This window comes from Engystomops pustulosus, chromosome 2 (assembly GCF_040894005.1).
Source record: "Engystomops pustulosus chromosome 2, aEngPut4.maternal, whole genome shotgun sequence".
NCBI classification, from domain to species: Eukaryota; Metazoa; Chordata; class Amphibia; order Anura; family Leptodactylidae; genus Engystomops; species Engystomops pustulosus.
This window is the reverse complement of record NC_092412.1, coordinates 68,574,741-68,602,619: the sequence shown is the minus strand read 5'-3', so window position 1 is coordinate 68,602,619 and position 27,879 is coordinate 68,574,741. Positions and strand designations below refer to the sequence as shown.

The following is a 27,879-nucleotide window of genomic DNA, read 5'->3' as shown; positions in this document are numbered from 1 at the left end:
AACTGCTTGATCATTTTCTTCTTCATTTTCCTTTTAAAAAAAAACCTGAAAATTGATGACAAAGAATAACAATTGGAAGCAATAGGTGTTTAAAGTTTTCTGTTTTTCTCTGATTTCTGTCAAGTCCCCCATAGGCAAATTGCCGTGGGGAACACATGATAACACAGCCCCCCCTTCTTGTTTTCTTCCTGGTAATCAATTTTACTTTTGCTGGGCATATTGTTTTTTGCAGGACGTCAGGAGTCTCTGGCGAGAAGCTGGGGGAGTTTAAAAAACCTCTGAAAACACCATGGTCATGCAGTAGTTTGCTGACGAAAAATGAAATAATTCAGAATTTTTAAAATCAGCCTAGCATAGGCTGATGGAACCTGACACCAGCTAAAAATCACATTCCTGGTGTCCAGTTCACTTTAAGTATTCAATAGGGTCACTATAAGGGTGGTGGCACACGTTGCATTTTGAACACGTTTTTAGTCATGCATTTTCAGTCCGTTAAAAAAACGCATGCGTTTTCAAAAACACATCTGTTTTTGTCCATTTTTAGATAATTGTGAAAACCAGACAAAAATGGATTCGTTTTCAAAACATCGCACGCGTTTTTTTAACGGACTGAAAACATGTGACTAAAAACTGTTTCAAAACGCCACGCGTGCCACCTCCCTAAGGGTTTGGACTAAATCTACAAAGAACTGACCAAATAACAGAAATTCTAATGAATGCCCAACAGATCCCATTTTAGACAATGAGGTATTTTGGAGCCCACTGGCATCTTTTATGACACCTATTGGGGACTTGATATTTTTAACTATTTTGCCATGGAAGCTCCTCAACTGAAGCCTTATTACTCTCTTAGACTGGTAAAATACTCACCAGGACAAATCACTTTCACCAAGCAGCTGAATCCTTGAAATAAATATGCTCAGAATTCCCTAAGCTGTGCACAGAACCTTGAGAAGTGAGTCATACTGTACTATGTAAACAGTAAAACCGCTGGAACTTGCAGCGTGTTTACGAAGACTGGCACACAACACAGAGGAAAGTTTATGTTTGCAGTGCGTCACAGAAAATAATCCGGGGTCCCTATGTTAGCTTAACTTTTACTGTGCAAAAAGAGGTCACAAAAGAAGTTCAATCTAAAAACAAGTTTCCGGATCCAGCAAAGCAAAGATTTCACAAACCTCCAAATATGGACAGATGAACAGGTAAACTAAAATATAGCCCTAGCGAACTGTATAAAAATATAGATATTTACCCGATGTATTGTTATTTGTATGATTTCTATCAGGAAACTTTTGATTTATGTTTAAAAAATAAATAGATGTTCAGGCTGTTACACTGTCTCCCGCAGCACTTCCTCCTCCATCTGCATGATGTATTCGGTCTGCAGCACACAGTACAAGGGGGAAGTGTTCCATACATCCTGTGAATCTGCAGTACGGAGAGCTCTTGGAATCGCCCCAGTAGCCTTTCAGGTTGACTTTAGAAAGAAGGCGGCCATGGATCAATATACGATACAATATAACTTTATTGAAATTCTTTTGTACACAGTTCTCAGGCATATAGTTAGAGACAAAAAGGATACAGATACAAGTACATACAGTTACGGTATATACATGTTACACAGTCTGTGACAGCCGACTACATTTCCTTTGCTTGTAGATTACTTGCTTACTTCAGGTTCTCAGTTACATACATTCACTATAGACATACACAATTATAAGACATACTAGTAATTACTTACAATCAGCGTTGGCTGGGGGACAATACTGTCCATTGCCTGGGGAGGGGGGGGGGGGCATGCTGCCGTTGCATTATGCTGCCTGGCTGACAACCCCCTGAAATACAGTGTATCCTTCACGTCCAGGGCAGGTATCCATATTATATATGGTGGCAAATGATGTTACTAAAAATAACCCCAAAATCCCTGGATTATACACGTATATTTGGCAGCATATAGTATATTTTAAACGTTTCCATACACTGTTAGGGGCCATATTGAATAGAAATACTGGAGCAAATAGTCTCGCTCACAGTACGGTGGGCTGTATGTTAATGGATAACCCATTGTAGAGAATGTGCTACCCGTCTGAAAACTGTACGGTATGGGCAGCACATGTTTTAATACATTTCTGTGAAAGGGGCCTAAAGAGCATAGAAATAATAACAGTACAACTTTGTGAATAGTGAATACCTAAAGGAATCTGTCACTTAGATTTGTCCTACTAAAGTACCTCTAGGTCCCTAAACTGTAATTCACGCACACTCATCCCTTAAGAAAGAAGTTCTGCAGCAGCTGCTTTGTATTGTGTGTATTATATCTTCTATTATGACTACAGGAGGTTTATGGTGGCTCTTCATGTGGATGCCCCACAGTTTCTAGCCCTAGTAGTTGATGTGTACTCGGCATGTGTGCAGTGCATTCTCCTCCTACTGTCGCCTTTCTAACCTAATCCTTGTGACCACAATGTGCCTGTCTCCACAACTGGGAGCACGTCAAATCACCGGAGATTCTGCATGATCTCAGCTGACGTCTTGAGTCGTCTATTTGGGAAGATAAGAACTTGGCTCGCATTAAGTGTCTGTAATTAGCTCTCCCTGGTGCATGTGGAGCCTAAAAATACAAGCTGCCCCCATTGTTGTCTGTGGAAGATCTGCTGGAGCTTGTGACACAAAAGGCATGAGAGTTATTTTGGTCTTTTCTTCTGCGCGCTATATTTAGCTCATTGATGCAGATACAGGGATTCCACTGACGTCAATGGAGCACCGCGCTGACGTCACCGGCCCTCCTCCCCCGGCCAGGAGAAGGAAGAACCTGGCAGAGAGAATGCGAGCAAGGCTATGCGCTGCTCACACACAAAGGGGCATCAGATTTCCCTGCCTGGGCAATGGGCAGCCGGCTGCACCAGAGCAGGAGCTCCCACCGCACAGGAGAGGGGGAGAGGCCTGTAAGTCACCCAGGGATCCCCGCTTCTCTCCCCCCACCAACAGCAGCAGGTGGATGTGTCCGGCTCCTGTAACCTGATAACAGAGAGACACAGCGAGTTCTCAGTGTGTAAGTACAGAGGCTGCTGTACCAGCCATGGATGCTAAGGATTATTTCTATTCCTGGCCTTATGTTTGTATAATTATCTTGTTGCTGTTTTCTTAGTGAAAGAAACTTTGTAAAAGTCTAGTGCCTTAAAGGGATTGTCCAAGCTATACTCTTTTGGCTGGTTGTTAGAAATGACATGGGTGGGATTCTGAAATCAGAGGTCTTCACTGATCTACTGGAGATTGGGGGGGTTGAGGATTTCCCTGGGACAACTCGATTTTGTTTTTTTGCGGTATAGAAAGAAAGTATAAGGAAAGAATGAATGAAACAGGATTGTCCCTTCAATTCAACAGGTAAAGCACAAGATTTTGATGTAGTGAGAAAATACTGACTATAAATCATGTCAATTTGTATGTGGGTTTTTTAGTTTGGAAAACTTGGCAAAACATATATGACATATTACAAACTTTTATTTTTACCTACCCATGGCCCTTCACATTGAATTCACACTTTGTAGAATGACAGTTCAATCGTCGTGTTTGGGGTTATATTGACACATGGATCTGTGCAAAACCCATTCATTTATAAAGGAGAATATTCAGAAATTACAGCACTCCAAGTACAGTGCAAAATATGACAATTAAAATAAAGGGAAAATAGTTGTTGGTTTAAAATCTTTACCAAATGTTATTTTCACCCATAAGATAACTACCTGATCACTATATTGTACAGTCATATAGATAGATACATGTCATGCTAACTAGAATATATGTATGGTAATTTTCTCTATAATGTATCATCGCCAATCTATGTCAATATTCACAGCTTCACAAATGTACAATATTAATGAGGGATAAAAAAAAAGGGAAAATAGTGGTATAGGCAGTCCCCAGGTTACATACAAGATAGGGTCTGTAGGTTTGTTCTTAAGTTGAATTTGTATGTAAGTCGGAACTGTATATTTTATCATTGTCATCCCAGCCAGAACTTTTTATTGGGTTGTCATAAGAACCAATATTAACACTAAAGCTTCATTACAGACACATTTAATAACTGTTATAGCTGATCATTGTAGCCTAGGACTAAAGTACAATAAATTACCAATATCCAGAGGTCAGTTTGTAACTAGGGGTCGTATGTAAGTCGAGTGTTCTTAAGTAGGGGACCGCCTGTATATAACTTTTCCGACTGCCATTGTGATACTATAAAAGTTATGAATGAGCTGGGGATGGTAGACTACTTACTTACATATTCACTCCCTCTCTCATATGCTGTTCTTATCAGAATTGTTCTCTTTATGAGTGAGGTACTAATGACCTTCTAGTAAAATTAAGTACCCAGTGTCTTCCATAGAGCCCTCAGAAGGCAGAGACCATTGTATAACAACCTGCATCTGTAATGCCTTGGACAAAGTATATAATATATAAAAAAAAGGCTTCATGCATTCTAAGAATTGTTGTGTGTGTAACGGTCCTGGAAAATCCTGAGTCTTAAAGGGAACCCGTCATCAGGGAGGTAATTTTTACCCAAAGACAGGTTCCAATAGACCATGGAATTTTCATTTAAAAATGCCTTTGTCAGCAAAATGTATAAATGTCTAGAATTTTTATAGGACATCTACCACCAGATTACCGGTGGTCGATGGTTCCAGCGAAATCCAGAGGTCCTGTATTACAGAGAAAATGACTTTATAAAAATATGTTAATTAGCTTGAAGTGCTCAGGCTCGTGTCACCTGAGCTCCTTATGGCTCTGCCGCTCCATGGTTATGCACGCCCCCTGCCTGTTTAGTATTCAGCCCTCCATCTCCTTGCGCGGTTGCACTAGCATCCTGTGGGCTGCGCAAGGCGCAAGTTCTTGCGCACATGCTGATGTCACCGTCTGTCTGATGATAGTGGACCATAGGGGAGTGAATACTAAGCAGGCGGTGGGGGGGTGCATAAGAGGACAGTCTATCACCGGTAATCTGGTGTCCTTTAAATATTATTATCTATTTTACAATTTCTTTTATTAGGTCCCGAGGGTACTTGAACCCTATTAGTTATGATCACTCATGCAATATTCTGCAATGGGAGCATTTGAAAGACATTGGGAATTATTAGCAAGAGATCACAGTCCCTCCGATAAAGGGGGAATAGTGATAATCCAAGTTAATATGGTGGCACCGATATGCCACCGGCATTTAAGTGTGATGGGAGAAGTGGCAGTTAAACAGTTCTGGCATTGGTAACACAGCAGTCACCTGATTTTCACTAAAGTGAGGTTATAGAGGCAAATTACAGCTGCATTGCGAATCTGCCTTTCTGCTTTCTCTAAGCATTTGCATTACAATATAATCGGGTGTTATAATTTACCTGGCACCCTGACATAATCCTCTGTGTAGTCCCAGGGGTTGGGTTTTGGTTGTGATGCATTTCAATAAACATGTGACTTTTCTGTGCTGCTCACTCCTCAGCTCCCAGCCCCCACCTTTGTGCTCCTGTACAGCTCCTCCCTCCTGCTCCTTCACAGAGCTCACAGCCTGGTGAGCTAACATAAGTGGAGGCAGGAGGAGCTGTACAGGAGCACAAAGTTGGGGGATGAGAGCTGAGCGGTCTGCAGCAAAAGAAAGTCACATTTTGTTTTTTGAAATGCATCCAAACCAAAGCCCAACCCCCTAGGACTACATAGAGGATTCTGTCAGGGTGCAAGTTAAGTTATAACACACAATTATATTGTAATGCAAATGTTTAGAGAAAGCAGAGAGGCATTTTGTACTGTGTCATGGGCTTTTGCAACCGGTCTTTAGTGAAAATGAGGTCCCTGGTGACAGGTTCCCTTTAACAACGCCGTGGGGTGCTGTTACTTCACTCATCATTATGCCCAATCGCTCCAGTGCTAAAGACATCTAAGATGGTCTAGTTCACTTGAGATGGCACCTGGTGTGTTTTTTTTTGTTTGTTTTTTTTAACCTATTGACTTACTATGCATTTCTGTGGTCTGCAAATGAGAAAAAATAGTCTGCACGTCTGTGTAAAAAATGGATACATTTTTTCGCTAGATAGAAAACTATGGGTCATTATGCTATCCACAGTTTTTTCTGAGATGGATGCTCAGTCATAGGGAATTATTGTTTTTTTCTCTCCCTTGTGCCATGACCTGATCTTAATTTCACTTAAAGAAGTACGAGTAAGCCGGTCTCCTGAAACCACTATCCTGTAGTCACACAGCACTCCCTGACAGACATGGAGCAATAGCACACAGAAAATGAGGGATGTATGGAACATCAACCATGGAGAATGGTGCTTATGGCTACTCATGTCATATACGAATATACAAATGAATATTCACATTGGATACTGTCCCAAACTACATTGTCATTGAAACCAGAAGTGGTTTCAAGTAGAAACCGACTTTAAAATTATTAGACCCTGATTGTTGGTTTTTAGGAACTTCTATAAAATGTAAATAAATAATCTTTTGTATTGCATGTTAATGTCACAAGTATTAAATGTAAATCAACCGGATCCCATATAAACACAAGTAAAAGCAGCATTGTTTAGGGCACAGTCCCACATTTTTTGTTTTTCCTGTTGGCGGAAAACACAAGTATATGGCATGACAGCCAGTCATTTTCCCCTTTGTGTACATCAACTCTGCTGGATTTTTGGTTTTGTTTTCTTGCATCCCATGTAAAATCTTTATATAAGAGGGACACTAGACCTGACGTTTTACTAGGGAAAAAAATATTACTGCCTTTAAAAACTTTTGGCTGTGCTGTTTTAATTGAGACCTATAGTAGTCCCTATAATTCAGGCACTTCCCGCTAACATGCACTATTACCATATGTCTAGATTCAGTAAACTATATACGGTAAGTCTGACTAGTGTATTCGTCACATGATGAGCTAATGACCCTGCTTGCAAGACAGATTGTTTTGGATGCAGTGATAGAAGTCTATGCAGAGACACAACAAATGCGTCTGATTAGATAATGATGAGCAACTTGTACGTATCCCACTATCCTATAGTAGAAAGAGAGCAGTCTACTAACGTTTTAATGAAAGATCCCACTGATAATACAGTATATAATCTCAATAAAATGTGGGGGGAAGGGGGAAGCAGGACTCCGGACCGCACTTCTCAAACGTAGTAATAATTTATTTATTGGCAAATAAAGTCTGTTTACCTATAAATAAATTATTACTATGTTTGAGAACCACAGTGAGGAGTGCTCCTTTTTTTTTCTTCTATCTTGGTATACTTCATATCCCGGGCACAGGACATGCAGCAATGTCATATTCTACCCATATGATGTGGAACCTTGGACCTATAACTGTTTCCTCTATTTTTAATGCTTCATGTGCAGTGTTGTTTTTATTTGTAATAGCTACTTCTATAATCTCAATAGACAGCAGGACAGTGTCTAATGTTAAGGGGAATTTGTATAGGATTTTTTGAGTTCGATCCTATAGTTTCCTTTAATGAAAGCATCACCAGGTCATCTAGCAGCCACCGATTGTCTTCCTTTCTATCATGCATGTATGGCTAAATCAGTGAACATTAGCAAAATGTTTCCGTTCTTTCCAGGAACTAGACTACTTTTGTCAGTGGACTGTGGGCACCTCATTTTCCTTCACGCCTTTGGGGGGGAATGCATTTAGACTGGTGGATAATACAGTTGTAAAATACTCGCCACACTGGCACTAAAGATAGGTTCCCACTGACTTTCTAAATCCTAATCTATCACCTTAATAGGTAGGTTTTACCTTTTAACCTTGTAACGCTCTGTGCCATTCATGTACGGTAAAGAGATACTAAGGCTGTATCATAAGTGCTCAGGGGATGAGCCCCCATCATTCGGAGATGGAGTTCGCTGAATTTTGCAGCAAACACCCACTGCTAATAGTCATGAGTATTAACCTCTTGATCGCAGCCAGCAGCATTTAAAACAGTTTGCTGCTCGCCATGACATCATCGGAGAGCGGCAATCGGTTGCCATGACAGCCTCTCGGGTCTTTGTCAGACCCCAGGCTGTATGGCTTCTTGAGATGCGTTGCAATGTCCTAGTTGCGCATTGTAATGAATCCTATGTAAGAAACGCCATATACCGTATTTTACGGACTATAAGGCGCACTTAAAAGCCTTGGATTTCCTTGGAAATCCAAAGTGCGCCTTATAGTCCGGTGCGCCCTATGTATGGCGCTGGGCAGCGGACCATACTTACATAGGTCCCCGCTACCGGAGACCGGAGACAGCAGATCTCCAGCGGGAACTGCAGACCACGCGGCACGAACAACTTCTGCCACGTGGTCTGCAGTTCCCGCTGGAGATCTGCTGTCTCAGGTAGCGGGGACCTATGTAAGTATGGTCCGCTGCCCTCCTCCACCTCCCCCTCACCTTCCCCGCTCACCTTCCCCGCGTTCCCCGTCGCGTCTCGGCGTCGCGTCCTGTCGCGTCCCGTCGCGTCCCTTCGGGTCTCCGCTCCGCCCCCGGACCTCCGCCACGCCCCCGGACCCCGCGCCTTATAGTCCGATGCGCCTTATATATGGAATTATTACATATATAAGGCGCATCGGACTAATGCGCCTTATAGTCCGGTGCGCCCTATAGGGCAAAAAATACGGTACTGCAGCGGCCTCCCTTCACTAATAAAAAAAAATAAGTTATAGATATTTGAAGGTTGGGAGCAAAAATGTACGAAAAAACTCTGTATCCTTAAGTGGTTAAATAAGCAAGGACGAAAGGACTGGTGGAAAGGATTTAGGACCAGGAATTAGATTATTTATACAGTACACAGAGACTTGTGCAGTACAGGTGGGAATTATTATTAATTCATCACATCTACATATTCATTGAAATCCAATCTGATTTGTTAACTGCTGGCTGTGCTCTGTGGCATAATACAGATCTATCAATGCGTTTGCTAGATGGCTTGTATTATTTTCCTAACAAAGCGGGGTTTATCAGGCAGAAAACACAGTGGCATGGGCACAGTTTATGGAGATATTTCAGTACTCGGAGAGAACGTGCCACCATCTGCCTCATTGTCATGGTAACCGTATGTAAGATTCGGAACTGCTGCATGTACTCACTCACAATGAACCCACCACACACATAAAAAACACATAGCCTGATTATGACTATAGTAAAATCACAGCATACAATGGTTTATCAATATACCAATATTAGAACTTTATGGAAATTATCATATTGATGCTGGCAGTTCCTTGCATGTCTGGCAAACCTATAAAACAAAAATAGGAGACATTTTCGTTAAAAGAAAATAAATGTGCAATATTTTACAAACATTTAAGGATTTTTTTTTCACCTTCCTTGACTTATTTTTGGTCTGATACAAAGAAAAATACCAATGCTATAAAAACAATTCATCTTCAACCCTTAATATGGATTGCAAAGTTCAGGCTGATATCCCAGTGAAGTCACTGTCCTTATATCAAATATACTTTGGTTGATTTTCATCAAAATATATATGAAAAAAATACTGACATTATCTTGTGATGGGAAGTCGGGAGATAATACATTTATAGGTAAAATAATAAAAACCAAAAAGATTGATATGAAGAGTTTAGAATTCATGTAATACACATAATTCTTTTTTTTTACAAGATAATTGGAGAATTGCTGTAGTTCTAAATGGTTAGCAAGATTACAGAGTCTTTCTTTCTCTCTATTATATTATATATACATATATAGTATATTTATGGGGCATGTCTTAAAGCTTTTGTGGCACAGCAATTGAGCAATTTCCCCTATTGTTATGACCCACAGTTTAAAAATCCTACAGATCTGAGCTCGGTCAGTGCAGAATGTAGACTCCATTTATCAATAGACTGCATCTTAAATAGGGGTTGTGCAACTTAATCTCAAGCTACTTTAATGCAGAATAGGTCTAAAATAATTAACAAAACCTTTTCTGGCCCCTTCGTTTTAATGTTGGATTCCTACTTTGGCTGCGGCAGGTTTCCTTTGGTGTTATGTAACATAATGTTCAAGGGCAGGTAGCAGCGACTTCTTCTCAAACCTGAACAGGTGTCTTCCAATGTCACAATTGGGCTGCGTGCTTTGAACCTGTCTCCACAATTTTTCACAAATACAGCTAGTGGCAGATTACCATAGAACCCTATTAACTTACACCCTTCTTGTAGCTACAAATTGTTTCCCTCAGATTTTCAGCTTCTCTCCATGCCTACTCAGCATTCAGCAATAATGTCATGTGACCAGGGTCCTTAAGCCTCATTCCTAACATTAGCAAATGGTACCCCATGCATGTATCTGATCACATGAAATCACAGCATACCTCCAAGCAATTCTACTCCTCCCCATCCTCCATGGAAGAATGCTGTGATTTCAAGGAAGACGTAGGAATCAAGGTTTCTTTTAACTGACTTTGCAGTTTAAAATGGCTTAACCCCTTAAGCACACAGCCCTTTTTTTGCTTTTCCATTTTACACTCCCCACTTGCATAACTTTTTTAAAAGCCTGTTTTCTGTGTAACAAATTGTACTACCCACTGATGGTAATTAATATTCCATACAGTGGTGAAATTGACAAACACCACATTTGCTCCATTTTTCTGTTTTTATGGCTTTCACTGTGCACCCCAAATAACAACTCCCCTTTATTCTTTTGTTTGGTACAATCACGGAGATACCAAATTTTATATAGGTTTTAGTAGATTTAAAAAAAATCTTTTGTACAAAAAAAAAAAATCTTCATTTTGCCATATTCTAATACCAATAACTTTTTTATATTTCGAAGTAAGACGTCATGTTTTGCGAAATGAGATTAAGTTAAGTTTGGGCACTATTTTCTGTAACAGGGTTAACCGAAGGGAATAACCCTTTTAAAATATTAGTCCAGGCAAAAAGGCAGCACTCCGTGGTACGTGGAAAAGGGTGTATCTTTATTCCATGAATGCAACGTTTCGATGTGGTCACACACCTTTTTCAATCGTGAACAAGGTGTGCGACCACAACGAAACGTTGCATTTATGGAATTAAGATACACCCTTTTCCACGTACCACGGAGTGCTGCCTCTTACCTGGACTTATACTTGTGACCCTTGCCAAAGGATCTACGGCTCTGCATCCAATGTGACCTGTGCTGCTCTGGATTTTTGCCATTTTCCATTTTAAAATATTGATAGATCAGGACTTTTGGGAAGCAACGATGCCCAACATGTTTATAATTTTTATAATTTATTTTTATATCAGTTCTAGGTAAATATTATATAGGTATAGGTATTATATACTACTTTTTAGCCACCTAAGGTAGTTTAACCCTAGGTTGTCTAATCGATCGTACCATTTACTGCAGTATAGTAGTATATGGGGATCTTTCACATGATCTGTTACAATGTGCTAAGTCTTTACAAGTCCTGAGACCTTGTAAAGACCCCAGACTGCCATGCTAACTGATCGTCGATCCCCTATGACAGTGATGATGAACAGAGCGAGTGCCCGAACGACAAAAAAAACCATTTATTTATTTTAAAGTGCCAACATGGCAATTTAGGCAATAATTTATTGCTTACTGCTTTGTCAAAGCTTTCAATTGTATTGGCGTCCTGAGGACATCAATACACTAGAAAGAGGAGAAATTCAGATTATTAATGTAGCGTCCCTCCAGGGTACAGGAACAATGCAGGGCCCATGGCAGGAGCTCAAATTATAATCCAGCTCTGTCCACATCTTCTCACTCCTCCTGCAGTCCCAGGCAGCCAAGGATGTGTTGCTTTAAAATAGTACTGAGTGCACAATGTCCTGTGTGGCCTGGAACTGCAGGGGGAGGCCATGGGTCCTGTCTTATGAACTCTATGCTGAGGACCTGGGTGCCAGAGAGGGCTCTGAGTGCCACCTGTGCCATAGGTTCGCCACCACTGCCCTATGACATCATGAGGAGCAATGATCAAGATCATGATGGATGGGTCTGTTACATCTATTGACGGCATGTAAAGGATTAAAACTCTTTGCGGATTTTAGCGGTGGTGTTTTCTGCATTATGCAGCAAACACCCTGTGTGTATGAAGAGGGCTCAGCCATGGTGGGGCATGGGGTTAAAAATTTTATGCTTTGTACATTTTTTTTCACAAATGAATGAAAGAATATTTCAGTAGAAAAAAATGAGATATAGCTGCTGCCACTGTTCTATTGGATGGTATGGGTATAGAAATACAAGTACTGTCACTGCACTATAGTACCATATGAGGCTATAGATGATATAAGCACTATCACACTGCCGTGAAAGAATTACTCTGGATGGATGTAATTAGTACTGGCACTGCACTTTAGCAATAAACAGTTCCAGTGAACACTGACAATTAAGAAATACAGCTCTTTAACCGGTTAAAGTTTGTTGTAAATAGTACTAAGACAGGTACCGTAAGATATTACTGTATAATACTGGAAATGCAAATAGTATTAAACACCCACCTAACCAATCACAGCCATGTTATATATGGGTATGACTGTAGTTGCTAGAGGGCTGCAAGCTGGTTGATTGGCTGCTTAGCAGTCAGTTGCCACATTTTCCCACGTTGTGGGTGCCTAACCGCCATAATCAGTACGGAACTGAACTTTGAAGTTGTGAGTCATGACTGTGTTTGACAGTACATCTTTGAATGCAGTTATACACGAAGGGTTACACTGCTTGCACATGTACTTATGAAGTATTTTGTGCCATTTTTTGTGTTGCGGCTACACAGTGTCTCCTGTGCCACATAATTCTGCGCCTAAAGGGACGTTACAGTGGCGTTTCGGACCTTGCTCCACATTTCTTATAGTGACTCAACAGAATTGTGTCACACTCTCTGTTAAAGTTGCAACAACAAAAAAGTTGGTGCACGCTTCCTGAACAGTGCTGGTTGCACCAGATAAATGAAGACGATGCGCCAGTAATCTGCACATAGTGCAGTTTGCACTACTTTTGATAAATGTGGGCCAGTATGGTCAGTATTATCTATTGTGTATTTTGTTTTTTTAGCCATTCACTTCAAAACCTAGAAAACCTGAGATACAAATAGTTTTCGGTAGGAAACACGTCTGGAAACCTGGTGACAGGTGTGTGAACACCGCCTCAGGTAGTCTGCCAGATGAAATCTGTGACCTGACTAGTTGCTGTGAGAAATTCCTCCACTCGGTGAACTGGTTATTGACATACTGACGTAATAGTCACTCGCTACCTGCCGTCATACCCTGTTATATATGACATTGTTTTATGTCTTGTGACACCTTATGACAGTCGTCCACCGGCAACCTTTGCATTACTTTGGTATTACCTCTTATTTTATGTAACATTAGAACATTTCTGTTCCCTTCATGCCCTAGCTCAGTGATGGCAAACCTTTTAGCAACCAAGTGCCCAAACTGCAACCTCAAACCCTCATTTATCGCGAGGTGCCAACCGAAAATTAAAGCCGTAACTTATTGCTGCCTGCTCTTCAACAATGCTCAATCATCCTGGCCTCCTGAGGACACCAACAGAGTAGAAAGGAGGGAAAATTTGAATCACTGTAGCTTCTTTCCAGTGTCTCTCTGTACAAAGATATGGGGCCAGCAGGAGGTCCTTTGGAGATAATTAGGCCTTGTCTTCATATTCTCCCTCTTCCTACATTCCCAAGTAGCCAAGTAAGTCACTTTAAAATATCACTGAAAGCAGCATCTTTGTTTCCAAGTTGCTGATTCTTTGAGTCCTGTCTGGTGTGCTGTGGCAATGGCCCTGGTGGCCACAGAAAGGGCTCGGAGTGCCACCTCTGGCACCCGTGCCATAGGTTTGCCACCACTGCCCTAGCTTATCTAGCAACATTATAAGCTGCTGCATAAAACATAAGCACTTGGTTCTGTAGTAAATTGGGCAGCAAAAATAAATCTTGTTACCAGCTACACATAGGTTCAAGGTATGACCCCCCCCCCCCCCCCTATTACCTTACTGCGCTTACAGACATGAAAATAGTTTGGAGAAAATTGTGTTGAGAGATTTTAATTAAGTGCTAAATTGTAAGGATTTATATCACTACAACTTTAGTAACTTGGCACTAGGTGTTGTAAAGGTTTTTTTTTTTTTTTATAAAACCCTACACCATATTAAACCCAATGTTGTGGGGGTTTTTTTTACATCCTATATGTTGCAGATATATTTAGTTAGTGGTATTTCATTTTATATTTACTGTGGGAGTTAGAATCAAAGGTGAACTCATAACATTAGTTGGTAATTGGTAAATTACCTAAAATAGTATTAGTTTTAAATGCCACAAGAAGCGGCATACATGAAAATCAGAAAAAAAAAAAATCCATGTCTGGAAGGATTTTTGTTCCATTCACATTGCTAGGGGTTTTCTTTCTGACTGTATATTAAATCCCTCCGGTTTTACTGTATGGAAGGAATGTATAGAATCTCCTTGTATTATCATTGAGGTCAGGGAAAACACCAGAAGTTGTAAATTGTCGTAAGCAGGGGCCCCCTCACATCATGTTTCTGTTAGTGCTGTGCATCAATTTTCCACTGTTCAACAGCACGAACGGCAAATGTGGAAATAAGTGAATCATCCTGGCTGCTTCTTATAGACCGACTGCTTATAATGCTGAGGGCTGGCTACGCATTGTAAAGATGCTCTATATCAGACATAGTTGTCCCCTCTGATCTCAAAATCTGGGTTCCTGAGTCCCCCAAATCCTGGCCACAATGAGGTGAACATTGAACTACGCACTATATTATGTACAGAGCATCTTTATTCACTAAAAGTGATAGACACAAGTGCAGTTCTTGGCTCATTCTGTAGGACTCGTAACACTAAAAGGAGCCAGAGTAAAGGGCTTTGGGCCCTTGATAAATCTGCTGTCAATGTCTATGTGGGGTGCAGGCAGGGCCCCATAGACTTCTTTTCTTAATGGTGGCTCCCTTCCCGCTTAAAAATATACATATTACACTAATATATACACACATTTCTATACCTTTATACATAAACACACATTTCTTCACTTATACACACAGATTTATGCTCTCTTACACACAGATAAAGAGCATATACACATCAAATATACACATAGGTTTATATCAGAAATTTGATGGTAAATCCCCCCTTTTCTAGTTAGTTGCCCATATAAACCAATCAGAGCTCAACATTAATTTTATAAACAGCAGTGGGAAAATGAAAGGTGAGCTCTGATTGGTTGCTATGGGCAACAGTTCTGTTCTAAGACACTTAGGATTAATCTCCCTCATACAGTGCATACAGTATATACACACACCATATACACATCACAGATATACACAAATATACAGCATATATGTTATATACATACTATGCTACGCTCCATTCTTTATTGTCAGGTCGAATCATGCGCCCCCATGACACTGCTATGGCTGCTACCACTGTAGTTACGCCCCTCGTTGTTTGCAACAGTCGCATAAAAAGTCAAAGAACATAAACCAGGATAGGGACTGGTGTCAAATTTGCGCAAACACTTGAACCTAAACCGATAGTTGCAAATCATAAATTCATTTCTATTGTGAGAACTAGCCTATGCAAATAATGAATGTGCTGCAAACGGGGTCTCCGTCTGAGTGACCTATGTATTTGGCGCAATTTAAAGGCACAAAACAGCATTTGTACCACAACTACTCCAAAACATTGACCAAATAAAAACAATGAAACATCACCCCCAGTATTTTTAATGTTTCTAAAGGGTAGACTATGGATGCCGCAGTTATATATGTAGGTGAATTATGTCTTGTGCATACATTATAAGGGCTTGCCAGCATATGTGAGAAGAAATGTGAACTCTCCATGTGCTATTGTTTGGTACTTCTGCACAGTGAACTTGGGTATATGCTCCAAAATTGGTGTTGTATGATAATCTGTAGGTAAATTATCAAAAGTTCAATTCCCCTGCAGCGTGCCCGTTATACAAATGAAGCATTACCTTTTCCTGTAAGACTTTGGATTTTCCATGTGTTATATATATCCCATGTGTTTTATATATTACGCTTATATGATATGATATCAAACACATTATTTCATCATAGCTAGAAGTCAGATAGCGGTTGTTTTCAATGGATGTCTTTGGAAACTTAAGTTAAACTGGCTCCTGAATCAGTCTATTTGGATCTACAATACAGTACGGTAGATTGTTTTGCCTATTGGGATATTTAGATGTTTTGTAAATTACTATATTATTGCCTTTGACATGATGTTGAAAGTTATATTCCCGCTAAATACAACAAGAAAAAAACAAATGACAAAACGCACTGAAATAAACATAATCTCTCAATTTCTAGATGCCATCTGTTCAGACTTTCCCTTCCTTTTACTTATTGATGCATGATGAATGCATGTAATTTAAAGTGTTCTTTAGGCAGTGGCTAGGATCCCAGAAGGTTGTTGGCAAAGCATTCCATAATAATAACCACCATCACATTCCGAAAAGCAGCAGCCTGGGCCTTTTTCCAAGAATCCAACGCAAACATGCCATAAAGTTGTATTAATTACGCATGTGTGTGGACCTGCTTAACTGAACCCAGAGAGGACTCCCAAAATAGAATTTGACAATAGGAAAAGTGCATAACCTATTTCTGTTCACACTTCTCTTTGCAGAGGAGGATTTCCATATCTAGCTTTTCCATTGCCAGCGTGTGACCGTGTTGGAGTATGTGTTCTGTGCAGAGCTTGGGTCTTTATCTGCAAATGTATACCTTGCGAGATGGAAATAAAACTGACTAGTTTACATTTTGTTAATATAAATGTGCATTTTTTAAAATATACGGTAGATTTTTTTTCCCATTTGAAGGTGCATGTTATCATCTCATCATCCCAAATAACTGCCTAATATTATTTTATCTGTATATTGCAGCTTTGAAAAAATGTGAGAAAAGTTGAAAAAAGACACAATGTACAGATGAGTGAATCATTAAACATATATATCTGTATATATTAAATATTAAATTTAAAAAGAAGAAGATTTGGACCAAATCTATTCTGACATTTATTTCAAATGTTCTGGAAATTGGTACAAAACTCCCCATAGTTCTGCAAGAAAGTGAGAGGAAAATGAAAAGTTTGTTAAAAATAAAAAGCAAAGAAGCAAAGTAGAAAAAATTCTGATTTGTTTTTGGTGCTTCAAAAATAGCAAATTTGTACCAAATCTATGAATCTTCAAATGGATTCACTCATCTCTATCACACGACTCCTTTAAAAGTGTGTGTCTTTGGCCAGGTTGGGTCTACTGCACAATTTCCATAGTGGATATTCCACATCTGGTCCAATTTCAGCAAGATATAGCTCTCAGACGCCATTCTCATGCTGCTGGAATATTCAAGTACTCGAGTAAAAGCCGACTCCAGTACAAGCTGAGGCCCCTAACACAAAACTGGGAGGACCTACTGACTCAAGTATAAGCCTAGTAAATAACCTGCCAGCTAATGCCCCCAGTATACAGCCAGCCCATGTCCCACGTATATACGGTGTATATACATCCTCCATATACTTCAATGGCCTCACGGCGCCGTACACTTGGACTGTTCCGTAGCCCGTAGAAAGATAGGACATTCCTATCTTTCGACGGAATACAAAGCGGGCCCTATGCTACTCTTTGGAGGGGGACAGGGGTGAGCAGCGCTCATCCCCTGTTCTTCTCCCTGGCGCCGATGTATGCCTGCCATACTACGGTACGGCGAGCATACATCATGTGAATGTAGCCTTAGGTTTTTTCAGCACATTTTTTTTGCTGAAAAACTCTGCTTATACTTGAGTATATACGGTAGCTTGTGCAGTATATGATATATATTTCTTTAAATGAATTGTTCCATTTCAGCAAATAAATAAATAAATGATATTGTGTAAGAAATTTTCCTATATACTTTCTGTATGAATTTCTCACCGTTTTCAAGATCTCTGCTTGCTGTCATTTTATAGAAAGATTCTGGGGCAGATTTATCAAGCTGTCTGAAAGTCAGAATATTTCTAGTTTCCCATGGCAACCAATCGCAGCTCAGCTTTTATTTTACCAGTGCTCATGAATATTTTAAAGGGGAGCTGTGAAATATTCTGACTTTCAGACAGCTTGATAAATCTGCCCCTCTGTGTTTACACCCAGTGCATAGAAATCTGTCCATGGACATGTGATGGACATGCAGGTACACAAGCCATTATTATCACACGGTTCTGATTACTCGGCTCGTGCACCTTTATGTCCATTGCACACCATGGACAGATTTCTATCCACTGGAAGTATACATTGAAGCTTTCGATAGGAAGACAGCAAGCAGAGATCTTAAAAACGGCAAGAAATTGATAGTTATACAATTATCCAATGTACTAATTCTAACTGTCCAATTTATTGGAACTGTACGTTTAGAGGTGGATTAAGCCATAACTCGGCCCATGAAATTGTTAAGGGCGCTGGAGATCAGGGGACCCTACGCTAACGTACTGAGGACACCAACACAATTTAATGCTATGGTAGAGTGGAGCCATGTATTTGGGGGACCCCAGAAATAAACAAATCCTCCCCTTTTTTGCAAAATGGCTAACCCCGCTGTAATTCAAACTTGTTTTCTGACAACATTTCTTGAAGAGTAATGTGCACATCTTATTTCACATTTGTATGTGAGCAGAGCAGCCTAAAATAAACATAAACTTAATCTACCCAACCACTCTACATAAAGTCTTGAGAAATAATAACTAGAGTTTGAGAAAGGAAACTACACCACAAACCACAAGAATAGCAGTAAAAATGTCACAGGCTAAGGCAATTTCTTCAAAATTGCACCAAAAGCATGTTTCTGGGTACTACAGAACCAACGATCTGAAGTAACTCCTCCTGCATCCTCTAAACTTGAGTTATCACAGGAAAAATATAACTCTTCTTATTTTCAAATGACTTTGAAGCATATTGAAGCAAGATCTTACAAAAAAGAAGTAATTCTATAAAGAACATTTGATACCAGGTCCCTCTATGCAGGTTAGCTGGTCCCATCAAAAAAATCAGGTTTAGGATTTTTTTGTGTATGGCTCCCTTAACAGCTAAAGACAGACCACCACTGACAACTGATCTGTCTCCGATGAGTCAATACTCATATCAAGGCTGTATAAGCACAACTGCAAGCAGACGGGATAGAGAATTTATATTCATCTGCGCTATCTTTCTCTGCCACCTTATTCAGAAATTATTGAAAAAGAAAAATGTAGAACGTAAAGAGAATTTCTGCTGACCAAGATACAGTGTGCTGAAAGTTTTCAGATAATAAAGCAAAATCTGTCATTCTGTAAAACTGAGATAACACTTCATTTCAGAGAATCTCATGGGTTGCCTTCAGAAAAGGACCCTGAATCTGCCTAAGTGTTAATCTGGGCATCTCTTTATCCAGTAACTAGTGATAAGCTCCTATAGAAAATCAGACAGAAACATCACATCTCTGTATCTCTCACTAAACCAAGTCAAGTTTTCCTACTGACGTCAGTGGTTGTTATCTCTGATGATTACTACTCTTCGTGCATGACTGCTTGACCATTTGCAGAATTGAAAATAATTATTAAGTAAGTGTGATATGGATTTTTCTTTACACATCTAAGCTGACTAATGAGCCATAAACCACAGAGTGGAACAAGAGGCCTACGAGGTCATTCTGTATACATAAAACATACATGTAGTTCATTGTCCTTTCAGGATTCAGCCAGTTCCTTCACAATTGGTTCTTTAAGTTCTAGTAGCCGTTTAAGTTGTCACCCTGGTTTTCGACAACTAAAGGAGTTGTCAGTGGTCAGTGAACTTGTTTGTTTACAGGGCACGGAAGCTCCACTGACTTTGGCTTCCGAACGGCCGAGGAGACCGTCCACGCCTTGCTGGCTGGAAGCCGAAATCAGGGGAGTATCCGTGCACCTGTAAACAAATGGGCACAGACCAACCAGACAGCAGCGCGGGACCCCAGGAGCGATGGAGGAGGCAAGTACAGGTTTCTTTTTTAAAAACTTACCTCCCAGCCCACCTGCCTGATTTTGTAAAAGGTCGGACAAACCCTTAGACGGCAATGGCTATCCGGCGGCGATGGCTATGTGTACGGCTGTGTCTGTGCTGTTTTCTATGGAGGGTAGGGGGTCACCTCCTCTCCAGCGCACAGCGGGCGGGCATACGGCTGTATGAATGTAGCCTTAGTCCCAGGCTGCAATGATCAGCTGTGAGGCGTCTGTAATTAAGCTTTATTGATAATCCTTGGTGCCATTACAGCAATACATTTTGAAACTCCAATTGTCACAGGAACAAAAAAAAATTTTGGCCTTGAGTTACAATTATAAAATAAACAGTTTCAACTTGCATACGAATTCAACTTAAGAACAAACCTATGGAACCTATCTTGTACTTAGATAACATTCAAGAAGAACGGACAGGGAAAACAGATCCAACACCGATGCAGCTTGTCCATTTAAAAATACACTTGGCTAATAATAAATCTGTATTAATCTAGTGCAGCACTTTACAAATCAGGGGGTACATACAAACCTAATACAGAGCAATAACATGTTCTTTTGAAAGGACTGGACTGAGGGCCCTACTCACAAAAGCTTGCAATCTATGAGGACGAAGGGGTGACACGGGAGGTGACAATCCTTGTTAGACGTTACAGATACATAAATACACTTCGAGAGGTGCGTTCTTACATGTTGCTAATTCCTTGGTTGAATACAAACAGTTACACAATTCAAAACGGCACAATGCGGGTTAAAATGACCACATTACATTTTATTTGGGGAAACCATTACGGTCCGAAAATATACCAGTTACAACAAATAGACATAGGCTAGGCAGGCATGCATGGAGGTGACTACAGTTAGGGCGCCGCTGCCCTGCTAACGGTGTTGTGGTGAAACAGTGGTGTGCTGCCAAATTTTGCCAAGTACTGGCGTTGAAGCTGCCTAGTTCTGGCTTTCACTGGAGGCTACAGCTGTACCCTCCCTGGGACTCGCACATGCTGCTGGCAGGGAGCCAGTTAATGTAAATCAAACTATTATAAACTAATGAAATGATTCGAAATGCTGACAAAGGCATTTTTAAAATCCCCATAGCATAGGCTATTGTAACCTCTCACCAGCTATAAATCACATTCCTGGTGACAGGTAGGTTCACTTTAATGTTCATTTTTCACTGCAGAAATGTCTTGCTTGCATGAAGAAGACCCAGGAGCACCCGTAATGCTGTAGCCAGTATTTTTGAGTCCCTTGCCTTGTTGTGGTCACAATTTTTAAATTGTAGGAGATAGAAGCAAAGCCATCACCCAGCTTTCCCAGACGTAGCTAAAAATGTCTAAATAGAAGTTTTATCAATGTGGTAGAGGAGGACAACGAAAGATTTTATTTACCGTTGATTTTGTATTTTAGGTATAAAAGCGCCTTAATGTTATAAAAAAAAAACAGCGGACTAAAATAAAGTGTTTACGGAAAGCCAGCTAAGACTGTGCACTGTATCTATAGTGTGTTTTTCCCTCTGCGCCGGTATAGTTTATTGCTCGGCTCGCTCCCCTTCTTGGCGGCTGTCATGGTAACAAGCGTGAGCATGTTGCTAAAAATGCCTGGGTCAATAGTTACAGGCAGGGTAGGTTACTGTGGTGCGATGTTAGAGGCCTCTATAGAGCTGACCATGATCTCTTTGACAACTTACAGATTTATTACAAAGCAAAGAAATGCCATTTCCACAGGCTGCTTATCCCACAGAGTTTAATGCTCCATGTAGCCACTTGTTTTGTTTTCTTGTGATGATTTCCCACATCAGATTCAGCGCAGACAGAGGTTGTTCTCAGTGAAGTGTAACCACTATTGTATTTATTTCAATGCTTCTAATGGAGTTTTAGCTTGTCTCCTGCACCACAATATTAGGACCTGCTAAAATTTTTACTTTATAGATGCGCAGCTTCACGGTGACCCTTGGGAGGCCAGACCAAGGGGAATAAAAGGACTTGACCTTCTCCTGCTCCCTTCTTTTTCTCTGTCATGTGACTTACAGTCATATGAAAAAGTTTGGGTGCCCCTATTAATCTTATTCATTTTTAGTCATCAAAATGTGGGTTTTTGCAACAGCTATTTCAGTTTGATATATCTAATCACTGATGGACACAGTAATATTTGTGTGGTTGATTTTCATGGTTTTGTTTTTTTATTTTACTTTCTATGTGCGTGTTACTACCTGGAAATCTTCGGAATGACGCTGATCATGGATTTGTTGATTTTGCTTTCTTATTTCTTTAGTAGTTTGAATGGATAATGTATCACTCTGGGTTATAATGACTCATTAATACCAAAAATGGGTGTTCACATCCAGCATATTTGCACTACAATTCCACAGCCATATAATCTATCATGGATTAACTGCCCAATTGTACTGATGGGGATTCTAAGCCTGGTATTTTATGCCTCCAGATTCCTTGTGGAGAATTGTGTAAGAATTGTACGATGACTGTCTTGGGCCTAAGCCTAGCGGCACACAAGTTATCTTTGTGCAATCTTAGCCCACAAACAATAGAACCATCTGTCAAGGATAAGTAAGGTCTGCCCACACGCCAATGACAGAGACTGCCTGAGCCGTAAACTCGAAAACATTTGTCCACGTGCTATATTGCGCTTGTGCAATGAACCCAGGGTGTACAGCTCCACCTTCATTGAAGTACTGTACAGTTTCGGGGAGCACAAGAGATAAGTCCGATCCCTCTCGTTAAGTATAAAGGTTTGTTTTTTGATTTTTTTTTTTTTTGATGACTGCATCTAGTCTCTCCAATAGATAGGAATGTAAAATCCAGCCTGAAACCGGTGGGGAACTCTTCAATTAATATAGGTGGATTTTGACTGGATTGGCTTCAGATTTCTCCTGTTCCTTAAAGGGAACCTATCACCAGGGACCTCATTTTCATTACAGACAATTTAATTGTGTGTTATAGCTTACCTGGCATCCTGACAAAATCCTCTATTTAGTCCCAGGGGTTGGGCTTTGTTTTGGATGTATTTAAAAAAAAAAAAAAAAAAAAACAGGTGTCAGCTCACTGAAGGAGCACGAAGATTGGGGCTGAGGAGTGAGCAGCACAGACAAGGTCTCCAGTTGTTTTTTGAAATGCATCCTAACCAAAGCCCAACCACTGGGTCTAAAGAAATGATTCTGTCAGGGTGCAAGGTAAGTTAAAACACACATTTGCAGATTTGTAATGCAGGTGTGATGGGCATCTGTAACCTGTCTTTAGTGAAAATAAGGTCCCCGGTTCCCTTTAAGGAAGATCTGTAGCTGAAAATTGACTTTTGCAGTTTTTAAGACACAGCAGATGTCAGTCAATTTCCGTGTGTAAATATTCTACTTTTATAGATACCATTCATTTCAAAGCTACTGTAATCTGCTGTAGATAACTGATAACTTACATGTACACTGAAGAGCTTTTGTCTAGGCCCACTATCTATAGGGTCACTGCATGCAAAAAAATGCCAAAATTACAAAGGTGTGAGCTGGCCCTAACTCAATTACACAATGAATACCCGATTTAACCATTAGCTACTTTTCCAAAGAACAAGATTCTTGTTTCATCACGTCTTAGAACAAACAGAGGATCTAGAAATTTCAATAGGTGATTTAGTGAGACTTGAGCAGATATTTAGAAGTTTTATGCCAGACTTTGAGGAGGCAGAGGTGGAAAATGAATTGTGTTGCAGAAGATTACGCACTTTTTGTTTATGAATAGAATGGAATAGGTAGGATAGAAATTCAGTTGTTCTGAAAGGATTGACGTAAGACATGCAGATTACCTGCCACTTAAAATAAATGATTCAGACTTCTAATTATCACAGGCAGAAATATATAATTTTGCGCACAACATTGCTAATATGACGCCTATTCTTCTATTTATTAGTATGTTCACATTGAAACGCAACCTTTAAATAAAATCTTTATTACGTTCCAAATATTTAGTTTTTCTCTTTGCATATTGTCAATGCACTGGCTTCAACAATTGCATGCCTATAGTGACTATGATCAACTATAATATTTATGTGTCCCAACTATTTTAAGAGTATCCCAAGACTGCAGTTGCCTTCTGGGTCACATTCTGTGAAGGTTGTTCTCCAGGGTGACAAAACCATAAATTAAACAACCTATTACTGACAGATCTCTGCCCTGACCTCTGTGACCTGGGATGGACGTTGGCCTTGATCTGCAACCTGGGCCACATTTCTGTCACAGATGGCTTAATGGGTCTCAAAAATAGGTTGAATGACTTGTGTCATATCAGGTCAGCTGAATGCTTTATTCTCACTGGTGTATCATATTACTCATAAATTCATCTTAACGTGAACCATAAACCATTGTGTGATCTGCAGACGGCATGTTATAGAGCAGGAGAAGCTTAGCACATTCTATAGTGTTCTATCTGCAGGCAGCGTGTAATAGAGAAGGCATGGTTATCAGGTTATCATGGTTAATTAGGTTATTTTGAAAACTTGCTCAGCTGCTCCTACAACATGCTGCCTGCAGATATGACCCTGTGCAAAGTGCTTAGCTCCTCCTGCTCTATAACATGCTGCAACCAGATAGGACACACTGTACAGTCTCATTAGTAGATCATTTGTAGTATAAAATTACTGACTGTCAATAGCCAATTCCTGGACAAGAACGAGTCATTAAAGGAAAGTGCTAAACATAAGAGCTTGAGGCCAATGATTCTAAAAGAAATGGGGACACAAGAAATTCAGAGTTTGTAGAGTTAAAGATGTTGACATGAAGGTCTTTAATAGAGATGAGCGAGTATACTCATCAGAGCTTGATGCTCGTTCGAGTATTAGAGTACTCGGAACGGCTCGTTGATCTGACGAGTATTTCCCTTGCTCGAGATTGAGCATTTACTTAAGAAAAGACAGTGAAGAATACAATTAAAACAGTGAACACAGTGAAGAACACATTGCAGATGTTCCGAACATCTGCTAACTTAGCCGAAGACACAAGCGCCGAGCATCATGGAGCGGAGGCTGGATCAGGCATGCAGGAGCGAAGGCTGAAGTGGAGCGGGCATGGAGGAACGGAGCGGGGGCTGGAGCGGGCATGGAGGAGCGGAGCGGGGGCTGGAGCGAAACGCAGCGGGCATGGAGGAGAGGAGTGGGGGCTAAAGTGGAGGCTGGAGCGGAGCGGGCTGGAGCAGGACCAACAGTCCGACCCAGTGAAGAACACATTTCAGATGTTCCAAACATCTGCTAACTTATGGGAAGACGCACGCCAAACGATGTGCTCTTCTTTAGTGTTCTTTCAATGTGTTCGAGTCTCCCATTGACTTCAATGGGGTTCGTTATTCGATACGAGCACTCGAGCATCGGGAAAAGTTCGACCCGAATAACAAGCACTCGAGCATTTTACTGCTCGCTCATCTCTAGTCTTTAAATTAAAAAGGTACTTTTTGTTCATAAATGCCAGAATCGGTAAATGTACCATAGATTGTTGTACATGAAAATAGTCACTAGGCTTGACGGAATTCAGAGGGTTATGATGTATGTGATGACCACAGTATATTAATACATGTTGGTTTTTTTTGCCCAACGATAAATGTGAATTTCTGTTCATGGAAATAATAATCATCTTTAATTATATGACGCCATCATAGTCTGTAGTGTTTTACAAATCAAAAATAAGACATCCCCTGAAAATATGACCTAGTGAATCTTTGGGAGCAACAATTAATGACACGGTCCTATTTTCAGGGAAACCTGGTATGTACAATGGGTTCAGCAACCTGTGCTTTATAATGTACTTCTTTATAATCCGAGCTCTAATATGAGCAACTAGAACAGTTGTGTTATCACCAATCTCACCCTATGTAGTCTAATCAGCTCCTCCTGCTCTATTACTCGCTGCCTTTTGATATGGAAATATGTACAAAACACTCGATTCCACCTGCTCTATAACATCCTGCCTGCAGGTAGGATAGTATGTGCAATATGCTCAGATCCCCCTGCTCTATAACCTGATGCCTCATAGATGCGGTACTATGTACGTTGTGCTCAGCTCCCCCTGATCTATAACATTCTGTCTGCAGTTAGGATAGTATGTGTAATATGCTCAGATCCTCCTGTCCTATAACCTGATGCCTATGTACGTTGTGCTCAGCACCCCCTGCTCTATAGCATGCCATTTACAGATTGGACAGTGTGCTCCATCTGTTCTATAGCATCATACTTGTCTGCAGCTGGGGCAGGTTCCCTATAAATAGTATGCATCATGCATGGAGTGAAGTCATGTCTTTGCACTATGTAGAGGAGTGACAGGCAGCGGTCCTGTCACACACATGACATAGTAAACAGTGAGTGGAGCTGTGCAGGTGATCAGGGGTCAGGTACAGGGTCACAGGCCTGCTGATGTAACACCTGCACATGACCCCCGTGCTCCCGTCTCGTCGCCGCTTATGGGATCCCTTGTGCGGTAAGTATGCAGAGAATCCCAGGGAAGCCTCGTGCCCCGGCTGTATCCGCCGGGTGATGACGTTCATTCGGGGTCTTCCCTCCCATGGCTGCTATTTCAGGGCTGAGTCCCTCCAGCCGCCCGGCTATTAATAGAGTGCGGGCTAATAATAGATCAAACAATGTGTCCTGCCTCATAGGAAACAACGTGCGTCATCAGATACATTCCAGCAACGTGCCGGAAAGGCCACGCCCCCTGCCGCCTTGTATGGAGAGTGGAGCAGATTCACCCATGTGCGTCATACGCCCCTTTGTCGGATACGCCCCCACCCCCCATGCTTCTCAGAGGCTTTAATAGAATGTAGAATGCGGGAGCAGAGCACAGTGATCGGTGCACACTCCGGGGAGACACTCACACTGAGCCGGAGAGCGCACCCTGCGGACTGCCCGCACCGGGGACCTCCAGCTGACACGTCTGGTATGTCATGTCCTGCACAATAGCCATGCATGTATTGTAGGTGACAGCGGGCGGTGGCTGAGCGCTTTGTAGCAACAGGTGCACAATTGTAGCAGCACCCCGTGCCCGTGTTCCTGCGGGCACCCTGGCATAGGAGATGCCCACTAGTCTAATACACAATGTGCTGGAGAATGTGTAGTGCAGCTCTTGTGTGCGCCTGCATAGACTGTAGCCTCTCCTGCATCTACCTCCTATTCTGCACATTTCTTCTATAGAACGGAATTGCTTAGAATAATTGTTCATTTTCGGTGAATTTTCCTCCTTTGGCTATGGATAGGATAGAAACTCTCCCCTGTCTATGAGATGGATTTTGGAGTTTAATTTTTCCATTTTTTTCTATGGTCTTGTTGATAATGGGGTAATGTGTATTATATAGAGGTCTGGCCTATCAGGAGCTCATCTTTTGCCTTGTCTTTGTTTTCTGTGCAAAGTGCTTTCTTGGCTCTATGCAGCCTCCTATCTCATGCTCCTGGTTACATTTCCTCTAGGGAAACGTCTAACCTATAAGGCTTCTAAAACAGTTTTGTTGTGTTGGATTACAATGGTGTTTGTCAGATGAGAAAAGAAAGAAATTAGCAGATTCCATGGAACGTAACCCACATTTTGGGTATTGTATATTTTTATTATAAAGTTACAGATTTTTATGACTCATAGGACGTAGTAAGTTCTTCTGCATATTGATATTAATGATGCTACTGCAAGTATACTTTATTAACTAGTGATGTGTAACTGCTGCAGAGCCTCTTGAAGTGCAAATGCAGCTGTCAGCGCTCCGCTTGATGACGTTCCATCCATTAAAGGAGTATGATGTAAAGAATCAGAAGACACATTAACAGGTCTTCTTCCCAAGGATCTGTGCAGCAGCTGAGATGCCGGCATTAAGTCCAGTCATCCTGGCAGATCCCTACAAGGTCTATAAATATAGTGAG

The 27,879-nt window shown here is 40.9% G+C and overlaps 1 protein-coding gene across 3 annotated transcripts in view; it reads left to right on the top strand.

The window, feature by feature from the left end:
- Window positions 1-2,808: 2,808 nt before the first annotated feature.
- The window catches only part of NR4A1 (nuclear receptor subfamily 4 group A member 1), a 31,737-nt gene continuing 6,666 nt past the window's right edge, over window positions 2,809-27,879 (top strand). The window contains exons 1-2 of one of the 3 annotated variants that reach the window (XM_072135198.1): window positions 2,809-3,052; window positions 3,330-3,384. In XM_072135198.1, coding sequence (XP_071991299.1) covers window positions 3,354-3,384 — 31 coding nt within the window. In that variant the 5' untranslated portion in view covers window positions 2,809-3,052; window positions 3,330-3,353. Of the gene's footprint in view, window positions 3,053-3,329; window positions 3,385-26,758; window positions 26,912-27,879 lie in introns of those variants that run through there. The other 2 variants (XM_072135199.1, XM_072135197.1) reach the window with 2 other exon arrangements.